Source organism: Corvus hawaiiensis, chromosome 10 (assembly GCF_020740725.1).
Source record: "Corvus hawaiiensis isolate bCorHaw1 chromosome 10, bCorHaw1.pri.cur, whole genome shotgun sequence".
Taxonomy (NCBI): domain Eukaryota; kingdom Metazoa; phylum Chordata; class Aves; order Passeriformes; family Corvidae; genus Corvus; species Corvus hawaiiensis.
The window spans coordinates 3185439-3208071 of NC_063222.1; the positions used below are offsets into that span (position 1 = coordinate 3185439).

General features: G+C 44.9%; 1 protein-coding gene across 5 annotated transcripts in view; it reads right to left on the reverse strand.

The window, feature by feature from the left end:
• The window catches only part of PPP2R3A (protein phosphatase 2 regulatory subunit B''alpha), a 54449-nt gene that overhangs the window by 21075 nt on the left and 10741 nt on the right, over positions 1-22633 (reverse strand). For 3 of the 5 annotated variants that reach the window (XM_048314135.1, XM_048314136.1, XM_048314137.1), the window contains exons 2-4: positions 15295-17734; positions 2460-2720; positions 124-227 (exon numbers count right to left, since the gene is read on the reverse strand). In XM_048314135.1, coding sequence (XP_048170092.1) covers positions 124-227; positions 2460-2720; positions 15295-17277 — 2348 coding nt within the window. In that variant the 5' untranslated portion in view covers positions 17278-17734. Of the gene's footprint in view, positions 1-123; positions 228-2459; positions 2721-9358; positions 9543-15294; positions 17735-21220; positions 21244-22633 lie in introns of those variants that run through there. The other 2 variants (XM_048314138.1, XM_048314139.1) reach the window with 2 other exon arrangements.

Consider the following 22633-nt stretch of genomic DNA (forward strand, 5'->3'; position numbering starts at 1 on the left):
GAGTTTTGGGGGAAAAAAACTTAAGCTGATGAAAAGTCTAGTGGGAAAAAAAAAAAAAAAAAAAGACTTGTATGGCAGGCTGATCTCTTTTTCCAGAAAGAGTTTTGCATTTGCTATACTCACTTTCTCCACATGGACACAAAGGAGTGCACAGAGACACGTCCTGTCCTCTCTCCCCCCGACGCACTGAACAGAGGCGCTTTCCAGTAGAGTGGGCAGCCACAGATCTGTAGGAAAAAAACAGGACAAGGAGGAATACAAAAGCAGTCCCAAGAGGAACATGCTTGTTTACACACCAGATTCACCACTGAGACTTTACATAAGCAAAATAAAGTGGTAATAGCTTTCTGACTCACCTGTGTGCCATTTACTGCATGCCAAGGTTGAGAATTCACATGTAACTTTCTACTTTGTCATGTGCCTTTTCAAGTGGCTGAGAAACACTCATCTCAGGCTAGGAAAAGGATCTGGACTACTCAAGTTCTTAAGCTTTGTCTTCAACTGAACTGTTTACCACAATTCCTTACAAAGTGGAGTGAAGTGCACCTCCTTCCAGAAGGACACTCACACCAGCTGCCTCCCCACCCACCCTGAAAGAGGAGGGCCCATCCTCTGTATGGGATGACTTCTCACTGGCAGCAAGGGAACCACAAGTCTAATTACAGACAATTAATGAGTAAATGCCTAAAGGTGAAGTAAATCCCATCCTGCAATTTTCAGTGCAGTGCCTTCCACCCAGCACAGTCCATTATTTCCAACACTGCAAGATCTCAGCAGGCGAGCACAAAAATGAAAGCACACATGGAAAGAGATTGATTCCAGCCAAAGGACTCCCTGACCAGCACTTTTGAACCAGACTCTGCAGAGGCTGCTGGCTCTCAATGGCAATCCATGAAAGCTCTGGCACTGAGGACTCTCTAAGGCCTTGGCAAAGCAGGCTTGGAAATGGTGTCAAACATTCAGCTGCTCACACTGTCAAGCACCTTCTCTTTACCACAAAGACCTTTCCAGCCACTGTCCTGACTCCAGACAAGTTACCAGAATAGCCACAAAACACTGGCCTTGGAGGGAGCACAGCTAACTCAAGCCAGATCCAAGCAATAAGGACGTTACAGCAAATGGAAGCAGGAATATTTTGAAGAAGCAGTTGAGGCATCATTTCTGCCACAAAGCCTCTTTCACTTCTATTAAGCAGGACTATCCTGCAAGTCCATTCTCAGCTTCTTGTCCAGGCCGGCAGCTTTCTTTGGGAATCTTAATCAGCCCAAGAACTGCTTTTGGATTTATCCATTTCTATGTCAGGCAACAGTGCTTCCACAGGTGTTTGGCTCCTCTGAGGAAAGAATGATGTTTATTTTTTGTTGTTGCTTTCTTTGTGCAGCTGGTTTTGAAGCACTTATTTCAGAGCCCCAAATGGCACCATTGTCAACAACCCCATGGAACAGAACCCAGCCTTACAATAACTAAGTGGCAAGGAGCACATCCATGTAGAGACCAGGTGGAAAGGCAGAGGTCTCTTCTGCACTACCCTCCTGCTTTTCCCTGTTCAAACATGTTTTAGTCAAGCAACAAAGATTTCCTATTTGTATTTTCAGAGCAGGCTTACAAATAATGTGACTGGATTCCTCTAAAAACAAACAAAACCAACCTCATCCCTCCTTTCAGGAAACCCTTCCTTCTTGGAAAACAAGTGCTGCTCTTGAAGAGAGCATCACTGCTCAGTTTACAGAGCCAGAGATGCATTCAGGGCAAGCTGAACATCCAGGACGTGTCTGACAAATGCTGGGTTTAGATCAGCAGCACTGCAAACTGCAGCTGAAGGAGAGGGAAATAGAAGGGACCATCTGCAGTGTGCTCCTGCACAAGTGCTGTGTGCTGTCCCCTGAAGGCAGAACTCATCACCAGCTGTACCACCTGCCTTGTGGATACTGAATGTGCATAGCTCAGGGGCTGGGGGCTGACTGGGCATTTCCCCCTTCCACATCCAGGGAGTTGGAGGCTGGAAGCTGCTTCCTCACACAACACTGCAACAGTACCTACAGCTCAGGCTAGCTGAGCAGGACAGCTACAAAAAACCACAAAAAGGGCAGCTGGCACTACCTGAAGCCACAGAGGCAGACAAGTTTCTGCCTCTGAGTTTCTCAATCTGGGCAGAAATATGAAGGAACAGAAAAACAAAAATGCAATTTGTATTTGCTAAGAAATCTTAGAGAACTCTTTCATAAATCAAAGCAAGAACAAACACATCTGATGTGACAACCAGCAAACTAAGCTCATTTTTGTTTACTATTATCTAAATCTAAACAAAAAACTTCAGATGAAAAGGATAATGGTTCTTTTTTTCCCCCTACAACAGCTGTGAGTTAGACTGAAACTAATACAAAGTATCTCTCCCAAAATAGAAAACCTAAAGAATGGAATCAAGGTTAGAAAAGACCTCCAAGACCATCAGTGTTTACCTTAGCAATTTTCCCCATTTCACAGATGTTTGCTTTCTCATCTTCAAACTCTGTAAACGCCTCTTCAATCCTGGCAATGATTTCTTCATGGTTAGTGCAGACATTCGGGAGTCCTTTAGGGAAGTAGAAACGTGGAATGTTTATGGGCACAGGGGTACTGCTGGTGGCTTTCTTCACAGGCAGAGGAGTGCAAGGGCTAACCACGGGCTGCAGGGGGGCTGGGGATGAAGTTCCTGCCTTCTTCTCTTGTTTACTTTGAACCTGAAAATACAATGAATAACAAACACATTTTAACAGCATGGTACACGGAGCAGGAAAAAATAGTTTGTGTTTCCAGTGATTAGGAGAAAATTAATGCCTACCAACAATTACATTATGGCACAGGGATAGAAATACATCTTAAATAGGCAATTAAAATTTCTGCATTATGAACCAGTGCAAATTTAGGATATGCCATTTCTGAGCATTTTACATATGTAGCTGTGGATTATGACTTCCTATTGAGTCACAGGAGAACACACTCTGCAACTCAGCGATACCACAGACAAGGACAATGCTATTTCTTCTCCTGCTGGTCTTGGTCTTGTCATTCTGTGCCATGAACAGCCAAGTATCTGCTCTTTAGTTTCCCCTTGGAACCAGAGCACCCACCCACACAAATGGCTTGCCTCAAGTATAAGCAAGCTTACATTCAAACAAGGACATTTTCTATCCCTTGGGAACATAATTAGTTTTGCCAAAGCACTGCTTCACAGATAAATTAAGAAAAGATTTTCAAGACTTCCTTCTCAATTTCAGCAAGCCTTTTATTCAGGGCCCAACTTAAACAGTCCCAGACCTGATTTTGCCAAAGGTACTAAGCACTGGTCAATCAGTTTTTCCATCAGGAATTAGGAGCAGCCAGCAGAGTGTCATGAGGCACTCTCATGATGTCTTTTCCTCACTGCTCTCCTGTCTGTAACGAGCCTATGGCTGATATGGTGATCCCCACTGGATCTCTATTTCTAGCTCTACATCACAGGCAGCATTTGTATTTAAGTACACAATGAGATCCTAAGCCAGGGAATTTTTCAGACATGGGAGGGAAAGTTTTTTAAACTTTGATAAGTAACTACAGTATAAGCTGCAAAATCAGCTGCTGGAATGCAGAGAGATGAGGAATTCCCTGCTCCCCCATGGCGACACTCCTTCCTGGGAAAAGGCAACAGGCTTTGCCACTGCACAATGGTTCCAGTGCAAGAGTTGTTATTAATGTAGCAATATATGTGATAAGGCTCAGAAGGCAACAATCAAGTAAATGCAGCTGCAACTTTCAGTTTGTTTATTCTAACTGTTTCAAAACAAAATGGTTTTAGGATAAAGCAGCCAAGTCTGAGTCCACTAAATGCAGAAGAATGTATATGATGAACTGACTTTGCTTTATTATTTTCTATAAACTTGGAGCTTTTTTCTTAACACATACTGAATCCCCCAACGAACCACAGATTTGCTTTCAATAAGGTAAAGAAGTGAGAATTGTAAAAGCTTCTTTAAGCACTGCTTTTACCTGCAGCTTATAATACTTTATAACCCACTCATCAGAGATGCACAAAAGAAGAGAGAGAAGGATTTTCCTCCTCTTCACTCCCCTGCTTCATGGCTCTTTCTTTAAATGGGAGGACCTCTTTCTTCTCCCAAATGCTGTCCCATTTCAGGAGCAGGAACAGCGGCACACACCAGCCAGAACACACTTTTGTCCTTAACTGCTCTGTACAGAACACATTAACCTGGAGCTTGGGGTTCTTCAAATTGTCTTCTTCTCTGTCTTACTACACAGGAAAAGCCAAAGATCATTTTCAGCCTTCAATATTTCCATCAATACCAGTATTCAGAGTTTGAACAGCTCTGAACCTTTGGAAAGCCAGCCTGATCACCAACGTCTGTTCTCCCTCCTGTCCTCCTTGACTGTTCCTACTCAAACCTGCACATCTTCATGTCTGCTCCTGAGTGATGCTGGAGCTCAGAGGGGGCCAGCTCTGAGGCTCAGGGAGTTCCTGGGGCTCATGCAGGCTGGAGGATGGTGAGCACCAGCCCTGGTCACTCTGTCCTGCACTAGGGCAATGCAGGTGACCTGAGGTGGTGGCAGAGGTTAAGCTGGGGGGAGCTGGACACTCACTTTGGGGGCACAGTTCACTGGGTTAAATAAAAGACAATCCTTCTCCCAGTTTCCTGCTGCCCTTTCCTCAGTGGAGCACCAAAAGCAAAGCCCAGACCAAGTGAATGTGTGTGGGGAGGGAGCACCTGGCCCCAGCTCAGGGATCACACAGATCACCACTTCCACTTTTACCATCTGCCCTCGCCCTGCCTGCCCGCCCAGCCAGGACCCAGTTTTCCCTTTCTGGATCCCAGCAGAGGGGAAGTCCCTGCCGGTCTCTCACAGCACCATATTCATACAAACAATGCAAAGCTGGAACTGACGTCGAGGTGCCAACTGCAGCCACTTGACTTCTATAATAGGACTTCACAGCAGATTGCTTGAAGGCCACTTCTCACAAACAGGTTGATTGCTCCCTAATCTCTTCAGGATACGAAGGCATTCCCAGCTGCCAGCACTGGGAGGAACGAAGAGAAATGACTCAAACTTAACAAAAAGTTCCACAAACCAAGATGTTCTTTCAAAGGACACTGACTCTTCAGTGTAACAATATATCCCCTTCCGTTACAGTACAAGGGAACGATAAAACTGTATTGTTGTCTTCTTGAAGAGAAGTCCCCAGGTAGAGCACAACAGCACTGGGCCATTTTCCTTCCCTTCTGCATGTTCCACACATCCTGACACGGCACACGGCCTGATCTGACCATGCTGGAACACAGCTCACCCTCTCTGCCCAGGCCTCCACCTCCTGAAAACCTGAGCAACTCCTCTGCCTCCAGGTACTCCCAGAGCCAGCAATGCTCGGTACCAGCTCACACAAGTCAGAACTATAGAGGAGATACGAATTTCCTGATCCACAACCACCATACAAACCAGAAGGTCAGACACCTATAGAAGAAGTACAGGGAATTCTGCCAGGCTTTGAAGGAGGGAGCCAGCTTGGACACAGGTTCCCAGCTGACCTTCCCAGTAAGTCTGACTCACTCGCTCCTGCTCAGTCCAAGCCAAACTAGGAGCAAGCATTGCTCAGGGATAGCTGCTTTTCACATTCTGCCTCAGGAATAGAAATACAATTTTTGAACTTTGTCTTCTTCTTTCTCATATAAGAAATGAGCTGGTTATGACACAAAGAGAAAAAAACAAGCAGCAACTAGTCCTTGAGGAGTCTGTTCCCTAGAACAACCTTACAAATCAATACTCTGGGATGGGTATACCCAGATGCAAACCACTACGGGGACAAGAAGAAGTTAATTACAACTTTTTGTGAAAAGTTTAAGAAAGTGGTATGAGGGGAAATTCTGCGGAAATTCCTTGGAAATAAACAGTTTCTTATTACAAAAAATTAGCCTTAAATGCTGTTTGCCTAGCAGAACACACTTCTCCAACAAGGATGTGCACGTTCAGACAGGACAACTAAGAAAGGAAATGACAAATACTCTAATAAATCTTTTAGCTTTTTTGCCAATAATTAACAGATAAACTTTTTTTTTCTTTTTTGCTCAAGAGAAAGGTGAGATTAAAGGCCATTTTTAAATACCACTCTGTAGCACTGTGCAATTTACCCTGACTAAAATCTGTCCATCTACTGTATCACCTTTTGCCAGCCATACCATTTATTTATGGGCAGACAAAAATAGTGACATCTGTGTTATAAATAAACCAGACAGAACTACAGCCTCATTGTAGCTACACAAACAAAGCACTGACTAAACCTCTGCCATGCCAGCCTGTCTCCCAGGGATGTGCCAGTCCCAGCAGAAAACTCCATGGAAGGAAGCAGTCTCATATCAAGTGCTCAAATTCCTTCTACTCCTTCCTTCTGGTCCCAGGTTCCAACAGGGTCCTAGATAATATATTTACCAGTTTCTTGCTTTATTTCCAAACAGGATACTGTAATCCTCTTTTCTAGGGTACAGTGACTTAGCCTGGGTTCTTGCAGTCCACAGTGCTGACTTAATGTCTCCTTTCATTTTTCATAGTTCCTGCCTTCCTGAAGTCTGATGGTACCTGGACATAAGCCATCCTCAAAGCTCATCAGTTCTCCACAACTGGTTTGTATCTCTCGCCTGAGACTTTCTCTTCCTTTCTCATCAATGAACCTTTCTGCTGCCTCTTTCTTACCCATTTCTAAGGACAGCAAGAACAAAGGCTCATCTGCACATGGCCCCAAACATCACAGAGCTATGAGAAAATGCATTTCTGGAGAGAATATTTTCCTCTAGGAAACAAACTCAGAAACAGAAACAAAGTCCAACCACAGCAAAACAAAAATGAAAACAAACTCTACCTAAGCAACTGAGAAACCCAAAAGGATTTAGGTGGGAGTAGACACAGTGCTAATTGTAAGGTTGGATCAAGTTCCTCATGGCCTTATCCAGTTGAGTTTCGCAAACACAGGCCTCACACGCCTCCACTGACAAGTGTGCCTATGGATCTTGGACACAGCCCTCAGCACCAGTTCAGCCTGGAAACCCACTGGCTGAGCAATAGCCCTGCAGAAAAGGCTGTGGAGGGGATGGTGCACATGGGCTGAGCACAAGCCTGCAGCGAGGGCTGATTACAGATAAGACAAATGATGTCCTGGACTGTCTTAGGAGTAAGGCCAGGAAAACACAGGAAGTTGTTATCTCTCTGTCTGACACTAGTGAGGCTGCATCGGGGTTCCTGGGATCAGTTTTGGGCCTTCACTTCAGAAGAGATGGGGAGAGACCAGGCAGAGATGTAAAGGAGGGAAATCAGAAAGCTGGGATCAAGATCAGGCAGCAGGAGACATGGAGGGCTGGCCCCGGCTAGCCAGGGAAAGGGAAGCCAAGGGATGGGCTAAACACAGCCTGCAGCTCTTGGAAGTGCAGTTACAGTGACAATGGAACCAAACTGCAGCTTGGGAGGGTTAGGCTGGAGGATACTGAGGGTAGTACAGCCTGTGAGAGGTCACCAAGAGGGGCTGGGGGAATCTCTATCCTTGGGGAAAGCCAGTGCTGATGTAACCCAGTGTTAGACATAGTATTCCTACAAGGGAGATGTTGGATTAGAGACCTCCCTTCCTCCCAATGCTGCTATGGGAGGCTCTCTGATCTTTCCATAAACAGTCCTGCAAAGGATAAGCACAAGAACTTGAATTTCCAGCTCTTGAGATAGGGGTTTACCAACACCCTTCTCCTCCCCCGCCTTCCTGGCCAACATCTGTGTGTTCCACAAAGCACCCCTCATTCACCTTTCTGCTCCCTATCACCACCTTACCACCTTTTCACCTGCCAGCACTTTTGTTTTCTTACTGAGCCCAGTTACCTCTACTCTCAGCTCATCCCAAGCCCCAGGTATAGCCCCACAAGGCACAACATTTAACTACACCTCACTGCTGCCACGTGGGAGAACTCCCATCCCTGCCCTCCAGCCCCAGAGGTCAATTGTCACTCTGGGAACCGATTTAACCCACTTGGAAAGGCAGCAAACAGACTTGGCTGTGTTGCTGGATGATATTCTACTGTGTTATGAATTAAGCCAGCTCACAGAAAGAGCCTGTGGGGCCCAGGGCAAGAGAAGGGTGACACACGGTGAGGGGGTAGCAAGAAAAGAAGAAAAAGAAGAGGAAAAGACCATCTTTTTTGAATACTGCAAGTGGCCACTGCAGTATTTCACTTGCCTTGGACCGGCAGCCCCAGAGCAGTCATTCCCAAGGCATTCAGCAGTGAAAGTGTTCCTGCTTCAGACCAGGCAGAGGGCTCGTGGACCAAAGCCTTGTCCATTTTTCCAGCTGTTCTGCCCAGAGGTCCCACCCCTCCCTGCAAACCCTACCCCGGTTATGTCCTTAGTGATCAGACTAACTCTGGAAAGGGAATTTAGCTGTGCTGTGGTTCCTCACAGTCTCTCCAAGCGGCTCGGCCCCGCCCAAGCCATTACTGCATATTATTACCTCATCCAATCCTCCCCCGGGGAGTGAAAAACACACGTTCCAGAGATTAACCTCTGAGATGTACTTTAACCTGTCACCAGAACGCATGAAAAAATGTGCCACAATATGCTTTGGAGCAATTTTAATGCTGTTTCTTAGGAAACAGCTGCACTGCTCCTAATTGCAACTTCTTAACTCCCTCACTAGGTCACCCATTACTTAAAGATAGATAAAGCTCAAGATGGGCTGATTTCAGCATGTCGTGAACCCTCTAAATCTGGAGTGACCACATGTCCATTTGGTGTCCTAGCACAGATTACTCCAATCTTTTGTCAGTAGTTCCAGAGAGCGAGTACAGCAGCTGGGATTTACCAAATGCACACAGCTGCAGTACAATTTCCATCTCTTTGGCTACACCTCTGCGATCTTCAGGGTCTTCCAGACTAAACGATTCCTTCAGCCACAGCCCAGAGAGGGTAGGAAACAGCACCTTGGGATGGTAAAATCATAAAAGCCAAGCCAGGTAGGCTGGTCCACACACATTTGTACAGCTGACAGCAGAACGTTGTGGTTCTTCCACATGCAACAACAAACATTCAGAGCAATCACACAAAAAACCTCACAGAAAATGCTTAAGTCTTACACTACTTCTCCCCATTACTAAATCACTGCCCTTGCTGTTAATTTTCCCCCTTGTTTACAAAGACATTTTAACTCTGCAATCTAAGCCTGGAAGGTTTATTTTTAAACCTGCTGGTATCTAGCTGCAAATAACTTTCTGCAAATAGACACGCCTAGAGGGGACACAGATTGATTCTCTGATCCAATAAAAAAATACAAAGAAAAAGATAAAGAAATGCCAAGCATCCAAACCTGGGCCTGCTGGAAGGACTTGAGCCGCCTCTTGAATCGAGATGGAAGAACAAAGTCACAGCCCTTGGCAAGGAAAGCTAGCTCCCCTCCCAGGTCTGGGTCCCTCCGCAGAGAACTCTCCTTGATCATCATCCTGGGCAGCTCCTAAGCAGATGTTGGCCTTTCCAGAAGGGGCACGGGCACTCTGTAGGAGACCACGTCAAGACCAGCACGTTGCTTTCTTGGTTTTGATTTTTTACAGGCAAAAAATGGCAAATGGCTTCAACATATTATGTCTTCTCTCTCTTCACAAGGACAACATCTAGCGATTTTATCTCACTCCTGAAGCCAGAGTTCCCTATTTTAACCAATATTCAAAGTGTCTTTCAGTACCACCAGGATCTTCTGCCTTCTTGTAATACTTTAATTGAGAAACATGATCTACAAGTGAATCTATTTCCCTGCTGGCTACATGACAGACAATCTGTCCTTGGCTTGTAATAGGCCAGGGGTGACATGGGAAAGGAAGCACCCACCACCACTACCAAGAGCTCTAAAATTAGATGCCCTGCAGAAGTGGCTAAATATACCATCTTCCCCAATAGTTCCTACTTTGTGTGCTCCAGTGCTCAGACCTGAGGGGCACCCCTGGGTCAGTCAGGCTCAGCTAGAGTTAAACCAGGCTCAGCCATGGGCCCTGCCTGTGGGATGGCAGTGGTTTGAGGTCCCTGCTGCCGAGGTGATGAAGCAGAGGAGCAGCATTAGTTCCCACTCTTCACTGAAGGCTGTAATTTTCAAAAAACATAATTTTTTCCTTCTTGCTGGAAAAAGCAAATCATCTAGTTCCTTTAATGCCAAGCAAGCACATAAGGATGATCTTGGATAATAAGCTCAGTCATTCACAAGCCGCTCTTAAGAAAACAGTTTCATTAAGACATCAAAATGTATCATTCTTGTTATTCACTTTCCCTGTAACTCTCACAAGGCAAAGGCAAAGCAATTCTCAGGGGACAATAGTCTACTTCTTCTCTGCACAACTTGGAGCAAGCAGACTTCAAACCCTTGCTCTAACCTTGTCTAGGCTTGTTAGAAGTGTGGTCTCCCTCTCTTACCATGAGAATGGTGCTGAACAAAGGCCTACATCCAATTCTTCCCACAAAAAATGAACAGAGTCCCATGGGGTGCTTCCCCTACTTGACTGTAAAACCTGAGACACGTCTAAGGTTCAGTAACACAGAAAAAACCCCAATTTCTAGCTACTAGGGCTTGCTCTCATCAAGGTATTGCATTGAAATGCAAAGGTCTCAGTGAGCCTCACAACAGAAAGTTTTTATGGGACATGTGCCTCTGATGTCTTTTCCTGGGTTCCTGTAGAAAACCCCAAGTTAATATGAAGCCCAAATGAGTACAAAGCCTAACAGAGTGGCACAAAGAGGATGGGGATGAAAAAAAAAAGAAAAAGGCAGATAGGAATGTTTAAAGTGGAACTGCCACCAAGTAAAGGATACACTGATCCATATGCAAAACATTTGGAACAAATTTGTTTTTTCTGACTCTGACAATTTTTTTCTAAACATTAAGGCAACACTTAAAGAGCCCATGAAGCTCCATTGTACTGGGGTTGCTGCACATCTCAGGCAGTAGCATGTCAGGAGGTGATTTATTGTAAATCATCTGTGGCAAGTGATGAATTACTTCATGTTCTGCTTACAGCCTGCAGAGGAAATGAAGCCCAAGGAACCTCTCTGACCTCCAGCTGCATCCAGACCAACTATAGAGACCTTTGACAGACGTAGACATTAAAGAGACACACTAATCTGGCAGCCACTAGTTCCTACTTAAAAAAACCAGCACAGCCATGTACTTTTCATGCACAAATTAACAAGTCACAAAGGATCTCAGAAGTTTGGGGGATTTTCACTGATAACCTGAAAAACACAAGTAATCCAGAGGCAAGGCTCAGTGTGTCTGTATTTCAATGTTTTGGAATAGCAGGTTTCTAGCATGGTACCTCCTATCCTCAAAACACACAAGGTGAGTCTAAATAAAGAAATAAATAGACGGTACTATGAGAAATCAACAGTAAGGGAATCTTGTTTCAACAGCTTCAAAGTCAACTGGACAAAACCCACAGCAGAAAAGTCTGGTCTCAACAGCCAGACCAACTGTACAAACCACAAACCCAGAAATCCTTCCTTGCTGTAGGTGACCCAGGTTGAAGGTGAGAGATTGCCTCTGTTAGCCTTTCATTCTGAGATACTTTAGATTCACTTATTATTTGTTTTTATTTCAATAACTGTTACCAATAGAAAAAAAAGCCCATAGTTTTTCACTATTTGTGTTGAGAAGTAATGAATAATTGATGTTTGAAATGAGTGCAGATTGTGTCTATAGCTTAAATGACAGATATTATCAATAAGTGACCAAAACAATTTGTAACATATGTAAGATGAAAGTTGATTTTCCAGAGTTTTACATTATATTTTAGATGCATTTTGAGAATACACAATTATTTCAGAACAAAGTTAAAGTTACTACGACATTATAGAAACCACTTTTTACACTTACTCACCCCATACAAGATCCTTGATTAGAATGCCATTACATTTGCAAAACAAAGAAGCACACAAAATTATGAGGGGGCAGAATTACGAAGTTACCAGGTCAACCTTGACTTTCTATGATTCAGAAACAGTTAATTCCCCTCAGAGCCTTCTTAGGGCCCCCTGGTTTAAGCACACAACACACACATTTGGATACAAAAAAGCAAAGTGTGTGGCCTTGGGATGGTGTTTCAGGGCACAGGGAGTTAAGAACCTTCTGAGAGTCCCAGCAACCCCCACCCCATCAGTCATTCAGGAGAGGCAGGATTAGACAGAGCCCACCCAGGGGAAATGCGGAAACAGGGAACATCCTCTGGATACTTCACTCAGGGCTCCACCAGCTGAGATACAAGGTGGTTATAAAGGTGCCCTTATCAACCCCGCAAACCCTCTGCTCCCAGATCCACGGTCCCTGGCCAGAAATGGTTGGATCACTCACCTGACCTCAGCCTGAGCTATTCCACTTACTAAGATGACAGAAAACAAAAATGTTAGTTAGGTTTAACTAAAATGGGAAGCAGAACTGCTCTGGCTCACTACAACACAAGTGATCTTTTTGAGGAGATACCCAACAGCAGAGGGACAAAAACCAAAAGGGTCTCTTTGTATCAAAGCCTGGTCCTCACCTCTGCTCCCAAAATTATTCACAAACTTTATTCAACAGCTCTTAAAATACAACACGTGAGCAGAACATGCAGCAGAGCCCTGCACCACTCACATTTGATTCCGAAAACAGAAGTACCACGTTTCTTACAGACTTTTCTAGGGTTCTTTCACTAGAGCACCACTGCAAGCATTAGCTGAATTTACTTTGTCAAATCACCCATCCTGTACAGGTGGCAGACAAAGGACACAGAGAGGTTATGCTCAAAAATATCCACCACTGACTTCTCCAAGGACTTTGCAGATGACATTTTACTCAAAGGCAGCAGTCTTTACCTTCCAACACACCCCAGCACTCAGCATTTCTGCAGCCCCATTCCACCTTCTTCACTGCTTACTGGTCCCAGTTTGCCCCAGTTCCTTCACACCTGCTGGTCCATCCAGGATCCTTATTGCCCTCCTCACTACAGACAAAAATACAAGTAAGTACTGGGGGGCTTGCTGACCTCTAAAAGGCAACTGTACTGTTCTCTCTGAACTATTTTTTTCAAAACCAACATACTAAAAAATCAGCTTAAGACAAGCACAGAGAACAGGAAATCCCAAACCAAATAGCTGGGAGGTTTAGAGATAAGCAATGGAAAACTGGATCTCAGAATGGGAAATGTTGGACAGTCTAGAAGTATGCAATGCTTCCTGGCCTGCCTGAAAGAAGCGTGGTGACCTTATTATGTGCTCTGCAAAATTGATGGACTTCTTGAGTATTCATTTCCTAGTTTCTAAATATTTGGGTTTTGAAGACAAAGAGGCAAGTAATCCTATTGTTCTCTGTGGAGGATCATAATTGGGTTTATGATAAAGAGAAAGTCTGTTGCTGATATAAGTTAGCACAGATTTAACACAGATAGGCCAGCTGAGCCAGAGAACAGCCGGGTATGAAGGATTCTCCCTCTCCTTTTTCATTGCTTAGCATTTGAGGGATATTAAATCTGTCACAACCTTCACAAACAAAAGGTGTGCTGTGTTTTCATCAGTCTCAGAGCTCTGGGTTTCTGCATGTGTGCCCAGCTATTTGATAACAGTTTTATGAGCCTTAAGAAAACACATCAAATACTTTGCATAATTGAGGCACACGTGCAGTTCTGAATGAGAATGCACATGCAGCTTCAGTTACAGCCAGACTGATCCAGCAATATGGATGTATTCCCTAGATGCTACACCTGGAGAGGGACACATCTGTGCCACAAATGACAGCAAGCCTCAGGGCAAGTGCAGAGGCAGCAGCTCGGTGCCTTGTGCCCCCTGCTGAGGGGACCAGCTGCCTCCACATCCTCTCCCTCCCCAAAACACCCCTTCTCTCCCAGGGTCTTTGGCTCTGGGCACCTGCACAAGGCAAGGGTTGTGTGGCTGCACGGAGAGCAGAGCTCTGGCAGCCGTGGAGCACGTCCATAGAAGGCAGGCTGGGAGCAAACTAACACACAGCTAGGTGGGAACAGGGGAACACAACCTGCCAAGGCACCACATTGAGAAGCCACTTGGCAGCATAAATGCATCCCATTTTCAAGCATTATATAAAACCTGCCACAAAGCCAGTGTCTCACTTCATCAAACACATTTTTGTTTGAAGCTCACAAGTTAGAAAATTTTGTAAATTAACGTACAAGACAAGAATAGATATTACAAGGGATTACTTTAGAGATTTTGGAGCTGTTTAATTCTACACTCTCTGAGGAAAAAGATTCTTCCCTTGCTGAAATATCAAAATACCATTTTCTGTAAGCAAAGTTGCCCAGAGCAACAACAGAAACTCTTGGAGAGCCTGGTCTAAAAGGATCTCAGCACCATCATGCAGGGTCAGACACACCCCACGTACCCTCCTTCAGAACTGCACCAAATTTTGGGGAAAAGTGGCCAGTTTTGAAAACATGCACATTATGCTCCAACTGGAAGAAGCTGTGAAAGTTCACTTATAACCTGGGCACTTTTTCAGTGCCTGTGTGGAAGGTGGATTGTGGAAATTGAAGTCCTCTCTACAGTTACTGCCTACTTGGAAGTATGGCAACAAGTTTTCTTGAAATTTGGCAGTTGTTACCAAATGAAAAGCACTGAGAACTCAACAGATGGCCCTGGTTTCCCTCTAAAGCAGCCTCCCCTCAAGACCCTTTTTCCTGGGAAAACCTACTCCTCATCTGAGATACAAGCAATGCAGACTCCACATGATTCCATGCACTGGGGACAGGGAAAGCAAAACTAAATCCTCTGAGATTCTGTCCTTTGTCCCATGGAGGATTGCTCTCTTTAGGAACCAGTGATGAGGAGGACAACAAAGGCTGCTCAGAGATGGGAAAGGGAGAGGTGGAAGAATCAGTTCTCACTGAACTGCTGAGAGGCACTCCAATACTTGCTCCCAGAAATAAAGTAATTATTTATACTTATTAAAGTAATTATTACTACCCCCTATTATAAGGGACCCATTTAAACCACAAGTAAACGGTCTACAGGATCACCAGCAGGAAAAGATCAAGCTCAAAGGTGAACCTGCATGTCAGGACCTATTTTATTTTCTCATGGGTTTCAGTTTCCTTTTTTTGTTTGTATTTAAATAAAGGCTACATTTCTGCTGGGTTGAACACATTATTTCACTGCAGCATTCAAAGCGCAATGCATCAGATATAATTTACTACCAACCCCCCCTGCCATTTTCCCATGTTTGTTTTACTCACTATCCCATCACAAGTTTGGTTCTCTTACCTTTATTACTTCTGGGGCCTGCTGAATTGAAGCTGGAACAGAGTCTCTGGAGGCAGCCCCAACATGGCTTTCTTGCCCTGCAAGGAGGGACTGTGAAGGAGTTGCTAAAGTTTCCTGGAGAATTTGCATCACTTCCCTCTCCTTGGACAAACTTCCCTTGCCTGTCTGGAATTCCACCAGCTCCTGGGCAAAGTCCTCAATGCTTCCCAGGATACGCAGTAAAAGAGCTTTGTCATCCTCTTCCATTTTATGACCGTTGGTTTCCATGATTTTTGACAAAGAAGAAGGGGGATCAGTGGGTTTAGTTTTGGGTTCAAGAGCCAGAGGTAGAGCCTGTCTACCCTGCCTGCCAGACACCTGCAGAGAGGCAGGTTCACCCTCCTTCTGAGAGGGTTCCCTCAGAGTACTCTCAATTTTCTGTGAGAAGCTCTCCAAGTCCAGCAGCAGTTTGTCTATCTCCTCCTTGTCCACCCTGCTGCATGTCTGGGCTCCCTTGGGGACAGCAGCTTGGGCACCACACAACCCAGGATCCGACACTGGTTTTAAAGGAGCCGTTTTCTCGGGAGCATCTCCCGCCCTGGCCCGCTCTGCTTTAGCATCAGCAGGAAGGTCTGAACCAGCAGCTCGCTGGTAGCTGCGCTCCAGGCTCTGCCAGCCCCCCTTCTGCTCTGCCTTCTTCCCTGTCCCTGCTGTTCTGTCCCCATCAGACTCCTCCTCGATGTACAGTGCCTCGGTGGCAGACGTGCGGTCGCAGGGGCTCGGGGCTGGTGACTGAGGTAGAGCATCTCTCACAGCTCTCACGCTGCTCTCTGGAGGAACACCGGGCAGGGAGTTGGAGGTGAAGCTCACAGTACCTGTTTGGATGGACTGGGAGGTGCTTGTCACCTCACCCTGACCTGGTAGAATGAGAGGAACTGCACCAGAGGATGGCAGCTGAATGATATCTTCATACCTGGGCGGCTGCTCATCACCAAATACCAGGGGAATGGAAGTTTGCTGCAAGCCATGGAAACAGTTCACCAGCTCTGCCCAGTCACTTGCTTCCCTCTGCCCCGCTGGCTTCAGCTCAAAAGGCAGCTTTTTCAGGTAGGAGGAAAATCTTGTCATCAGATTCATGTATATCATCTCTGAGTTAGCCAGGGGATCACTGCTGTTCCCTCCACCAACGCCATCTGCAGACTTCTTCTTGATGCAGTGTTTGATTATGTCCGTGCACTTTTTCAGATCCTCTGAGCACTTGAGCAAGATGTCCAGGCACACCTTAATATCTCCACTAGAAGAACCATCTAGCTTGTGTTTTTCTAAAATCTGGGTAATGAAGTTTTCTTCGGGGAAGGAATGAGGGGAGAAGGGAACCACAGGATTCACGGTGACTTCTGGAGCATCATTGCTCTCCTGCCATTTCTCCACAGGTGAGGGACTCTGCAAAAAGCCACATGGAGGGCAGTTCTCATCATTGTTGAAGTGCCCATAAATCAGGTCAAAATCAAAGGATCGTCTGCTGAAAGATTCTGACCGAACTTTCCTTCCCTTTCTGTAGGCCACATGACTGGAAGAGTTTTTGAGCTTTTCAAAGGAGAATTCCTTTATTTTACCACTGGCAAGGTTTATTGCCTCACCAGTAATGTCTTTTAAACTGCTGGAGGCTTGAACTGAAGAGCCCTTCTTGATTCTTGGATTGTTTGGGAGGATTTGGTGATAGTCCTCATTGCCAGCCAAGGCAAGACCATTTTCAGGAACAGGAATTTTATGGTCCAGGTTGGCATTTTGGACACTGAGCTCTGCACAGACACTGTGGTGGGCCACTATGCAGGTGAGTCCCTGTTTGAGCAGCTGGCAGGAGCCTGTGCAGTAGTGCACAGTGTGCTGGGAGTGCTGCTCTATCACCACGCTGCTGTAGCAGTTCACTGAAGTCACCATCAGCCTGTAGGTCGCTGCCATAGCACAGACCACGCTGGGAAGTGAGGCTGCAAAACTCACCATGAACTTCACAGGGAAAAGCTCACTTGTCACAGCCACACCAGATCGGATGAAAACATTCAAATGTCAATTGGAAACATCCAAACTGTGTGAGGAGCTACTGCCTTGGGAAGCCCTGGAGAAGTCTGGAGTGGTTTCAGCAGTACAGTTACAACAACCAGTGCAACTTGCATATGATATAACTTAAGGCACCTTGATGCTCATATTCCATGCAGAAAGCCTTGCTCAGCAGAGGTGCAGCACGAGCTGCTCCATTTCCAATGGTCCAGGTAGCTTTTCCAGACAGGCCATAAAATCCAGCCAGTTCCTAGGCAGAAGTGACAAGCCAACAAGTTCTGTTCGACCCCTTTTCTCTCTTTTTGGGTGGGTCAGTAAAAGGTAGATAATCCAGTAGCTTGTACAGACAAAAAATCCACAGTGTGCTTAGGAGAGTCCTCTTTCACACTGGTGACACAGGTCCCTGCAACAGAAATAAAGGTGACAGTCATTATGATTGCCATGTATTATGCAGCCTTGTCTACTACTGAACATCTGGCACCAGACAGAACAACCAGCACACAGGCCTGCACAGAACAGAGTAGGCTGATATTCTTCCTTCACTCAGATCTACCATATAAGAACAGTGCTGAGGAGCTGGCCTATATTTATACACAGGCTGTCTGTGTGCTGCCATTTTAACAGCTCTATTTTAGCCACTCATTAATTTTTTTCCAACTTGCTTTTCTTCCTCCCCAGACCAAGCAGAACATTACCTTTAATTCTAATAGAGCAAAACATTTTGATCCTGTTGTGAATTTCTGCCTTTCATTTTCCAAGGCTCTAAAGATAAAGCAAAGGGCAGTAGAGAAAAACACTTTCAGGATTTCCAAGCTCTCTGGATTATAAAAAGCTGCAAGAAGCCTGCAGCAAAGTAGCTGAATGCCTGTAAGAATGCAGTCTTTAGTAAAGGCCACATTGGCTTCCATTAGCCTTTCACCAAGGTCTCTGGGACCATAGCAATATATTTTAAGGAGGAATAACTGTTTCTCTTACAACCCATAAATAGTAGCATATTTAATACAGTAAGTCCACTGCTGTAGACACTGAGGATAGTAACATTTGTATAAAGGTTAAGCCTATGAAAACTAGGAGTTGAGTGTTTTACACTTAGCACAGTCATTTCCAGCTGCATTTCCTATCATCATGGTCAGAACTGCACCAGATAAAAACCCCAAAGCTGTTTAACTTTGTTATGAAAAAAAAGGAAATCTCAGATTTAAGGGTCTTGAATTTTAGACATAGACTCATCTTTCTTAATACATGAACAATCAAATGAAAACACCCCAGTGAAATTCTGAGCACCCTTTATTCCTGTACAAACAGAAATCAATTTAATAAAACATTATTATACCACACAGCTAAGTCACTCCACAGCATGGGTTTATTTTGGTTTCTTCAAAGGTAAATATCCAGCACTGCAAAAGGCCAGGCCTGCACCTGATGAAAGCACTGCCCTTCACACAGTTCCATGCCACCAACTTAGCTCAGAGCCTGGACAAACACAGCACACACAAGGCAAGTGCCCTAAGAGTTTGGTGCTGTTGTAATTATCGACTGGGGAGAGCACAAGTCTAAATATTCACATTTTACATATTTTAAAGCCTTAATTGAGAAGCACTGGTTCAAGAGTGTTCAATGGAATTTGTGATGTGCCATGTCTGCTCACTGCAGTTATGTGGAGGGGCACAGGTAAAGAACCCTTCCCACTTTGTTCTTTGGATTATATACAGCATTGAAACAACTGCATGCAAGATGAAGAGCTAACTGCCACGCTGGGCTCTGGAACAGGCTGCCACCTGCCCATCCCAGCTGTGGGCCAAGCACCTCCTCAGCTCCTCCTGTCCTGGCCTGCTCCCCTCCACACCCACTGGCACTGCCCCAAAGCCCCTCCGGCTCAGGAGGGCCCTCCCGAGGGATGAGCAGAGGTATGAGGTGTGCCCCTTCCCGAGGGGATGAGCACAGCAGTGGTACCAGCTGTGCCCCTTCCCCAGGGATGAGCAGTGGTACAAGGTGTGCCCCTTGCCCAGGGACAAGCACAGGTACCAGGTGTGCCCCAGCCACTGCAGTGAGTCAAGGTGCCAGTGGAGAAAGGGCGTGCACAGAACCCTTTTCGCACCCCGTGGTGCTCACACCATCACTCGCACACCCAGGGAACACACTCCACACCCTCCAGTCACTCAGGCTTCACTGCCACGTGTGCTAAACCCTCTGCTGAATCAGAGCCACAGTTTAAAAAGTGCTGTTGGCTCCCCAATGCCTTCATGGGCTCTGTCAGGAAACTCGTGCTAGGCCTCCAAAAAGGCCACTGATCCACAGACTCCCTTCAACACATCAGGGTAAGGGGTCTGCTGCTTTTCCTTTTCTGAGCCTCCACCAACTCCAAACGAGCCTTCTGGCATTTCCTGAAATGACTGCTATATAATATTTAGAGAAAGGAGAGGTCTTCAGGACAGCAGGTTTGCTGAAGAATTAATATTGCCTCTCAAAAAGCACAGGACTTCCTGAGGGCTCCTTCCTCCCTCTGTGTCATACACAGCAAGGAGAGACTGGTCTTCCTTTTATCTGCTAAGTACAGTTTGGGTTTATACCCAATTTGGGCAGTAATTACATCTTGATTAAGTTATTTCTTAAGTAGAGTAATAATGTGTTACTCACTGTCTCCTTCTCCTCTGTCACTCCAAGAGTAATTTCCTCCCACCACATCACTGACTAAGCCAGTTCCTCTAATTCTTTAAGCCACCTTCAAACAACAAAGTTTTTGCATCTGTAAGGTTATTCCACAAATCCTTCAAGGAAAGGTCTCCTAGATTCCCAATCTACATGGACTGGTTTTTTTTAGTTCAACCTGGTATTGCCAGCTATGCCCAATAACCATTTTAGGTGTTTATGCAATGATTGCTGCACTCTAATCCCTTTCCAGTTTGCCTGTATTCCTCTGGTACTATCACAAACCAACACAATGCAAACACAAACTTGCCAAGGCCAACACAGGATTGCTGCCTCCTGCCTCTGTTGACAGCACTTTTTACTGCTGTATCACAGGAGGAAGTAATCAAACTATCAATATGAAACCCCAATATCCTCTTTTCTACCACACTAACTCATGTCTTCTCAGTAACTATTTACTAATTGCTTTATTATCGCTGTCTGCAGAAACATGCTTAGGTTATTCAAGGGCTGGAGCAGCATAAATCCTTACAGATGCAGAGTAGAAATTTCTCTCCTTCCCCACTGCCTTGCCCAAGGTAGGACATGCTCAGCTTGCAGCTTTGTTTGAGTGCGATCCATTGAACATGATCCAGCATGCAAACTTAGTCAGGACAAAGCCTAAGAGAGGAGTATCCCTGTTTTCAGATCTGGGAACGCTGCCTCAAGCTGAGCTTCAGTTGTGACCCTTGGTGGGTGACTAAAACCTACCATTTATGAGTAGAATGCAAAGACCAAATGCATCAGGAAACTTTCCTACTTGGCTCTTTGCAGGCTGCCACTTCATTCCAGTTTGACTCTAGAGCAGCCCCCAGTTCAGAAACACTGCAAAAAGATTCTGTAATTAGGACTGCTGCCACGAAACCAACCCAGCCCCGGGGATACAGGACTGGCTTCACAACACAAACTGTGAATGAATAGCGCTTCTTGTGTGACTGCAGAATAATGCTTTATGTCTGTCCTATCTCTGCAAGATGACATGAATTACTTTCCAAAGGAAAAAATTATTGCAGATACTAATTATATAAAAGGTTATTCTGTAAGACACACAAGAAATTCTATTCATGCAAAGATTATGCAGAAGTTAAATAATTGAACAATGACAATCTGTTCGGATTGGGACTGTCAGCCAACGCTTGCAAACTGAAGTCTAGAAAGCTACAGGACAGGGCTCCAATACCTCTGAAAGTCTCTAACTCACCAGAAGTCTTCTTGAACCCTCATCTGCAGCACTAGCAACAGGAGCTAGAAACCACCATAACACAGGATGGAGTAAGCCAGCCTTCCTGCACCAGGACATGGCCTGAGCATCACCGTGGAACTGCTTGTTTCTAGTGGAAGGTGTGGTAGGACCAAGCCTCCAGTCTGGTACTCTTGCAAAAGAAAACAAGGAACAACAGGTTTCCCATTTGGACAGTCACCAGTATAGCTTCAGGTGTATCACAATGCCTGTGTAATCAGGTGTCAGGTCTTACCCCGTTAGAAGGGCTTGTGGTATCAAAAAGCAGCATTTATCTTCTTATTTAGAAATGATTGGTTTTGTTTAAAATTTACTGAGCAAAGCAGATTTGGGAGCAAGCTATATGGATTATAGAAGAAAAAAGCAGGCCAACAACAAAGCAGTGTTTTCTTACAAAGAAATTTTTGTAACAAATCCAGTTCTGCTGAATTAAGTGGAAATTTTACAACCAGACATTTAATAAATTATTTTGGACTCTATCACAAAGGACCTGATTAACAATTTGCCATCACTTGCACAATTTATTACTTTTCAAAAAGGAACAGGAGACTAAAAAGAGTAACTTTTCTTCCTATACTGAAGAAGTTCAGAAGGAAAAAATCTGAGTTGTTCCTTTGTCCTGTATTTCTTATATATTTACAGCTTATGATATTTTGATGTGCTTAATGGCAACAAAACTATTTTGTATGTAGGACTTAGGTGGGAAGTGCAGCTTTTCACTCCTCAGGACCATCAATAATTTGATGCACGTGCACACATTTCAGGGACAGTAGAAGAAACCACTCATGATTGCACCTGCACAGTTTGGGGATTACAGGGGCTTATACCATTGACAATGGCACAGCAACCAGAAACTTTAGAATCTTTCTAAGAGGTTTCAGCTCCAAGCTATTTCATGTCTTAGAAACTGCAACAACCTGTGATGGCTACAAATCCCAACTTGCCTCATAACCCTGGTTAGAGGATCTGACCTACTCAAACAGCACTTCTATCTGAACCAGAGGACACTTCCTCATATCCTCAAGTGCTTCAGTATTTAATTACATTCTAAAAAAAGGGTCATCATTTCCCATTTAAGTATGTTCAACATCAGGTTCCACAAACAGCTATCCCACTTTCTCATGCTAAATTAAAAGAGCTTTCAGGAAGACAAATTTCCTCACCAAGAAGCACTAACACAGTATAATCAAATCACCTCTTAGTCTTTTCCAGGAGAGCCAGAGAGAGTCTGAGAGATGTCTTCAGAGTCACTGCTATAAATCTTTGTCTGAGTTCTGTCTGTAACTTGCTATTGTTCTTACAAAAACATGGCAGAGGTGGGATTCATCTCACCTACACAGCCATGAAATGTTAGGTGCTGTTTGTAGGCAATTC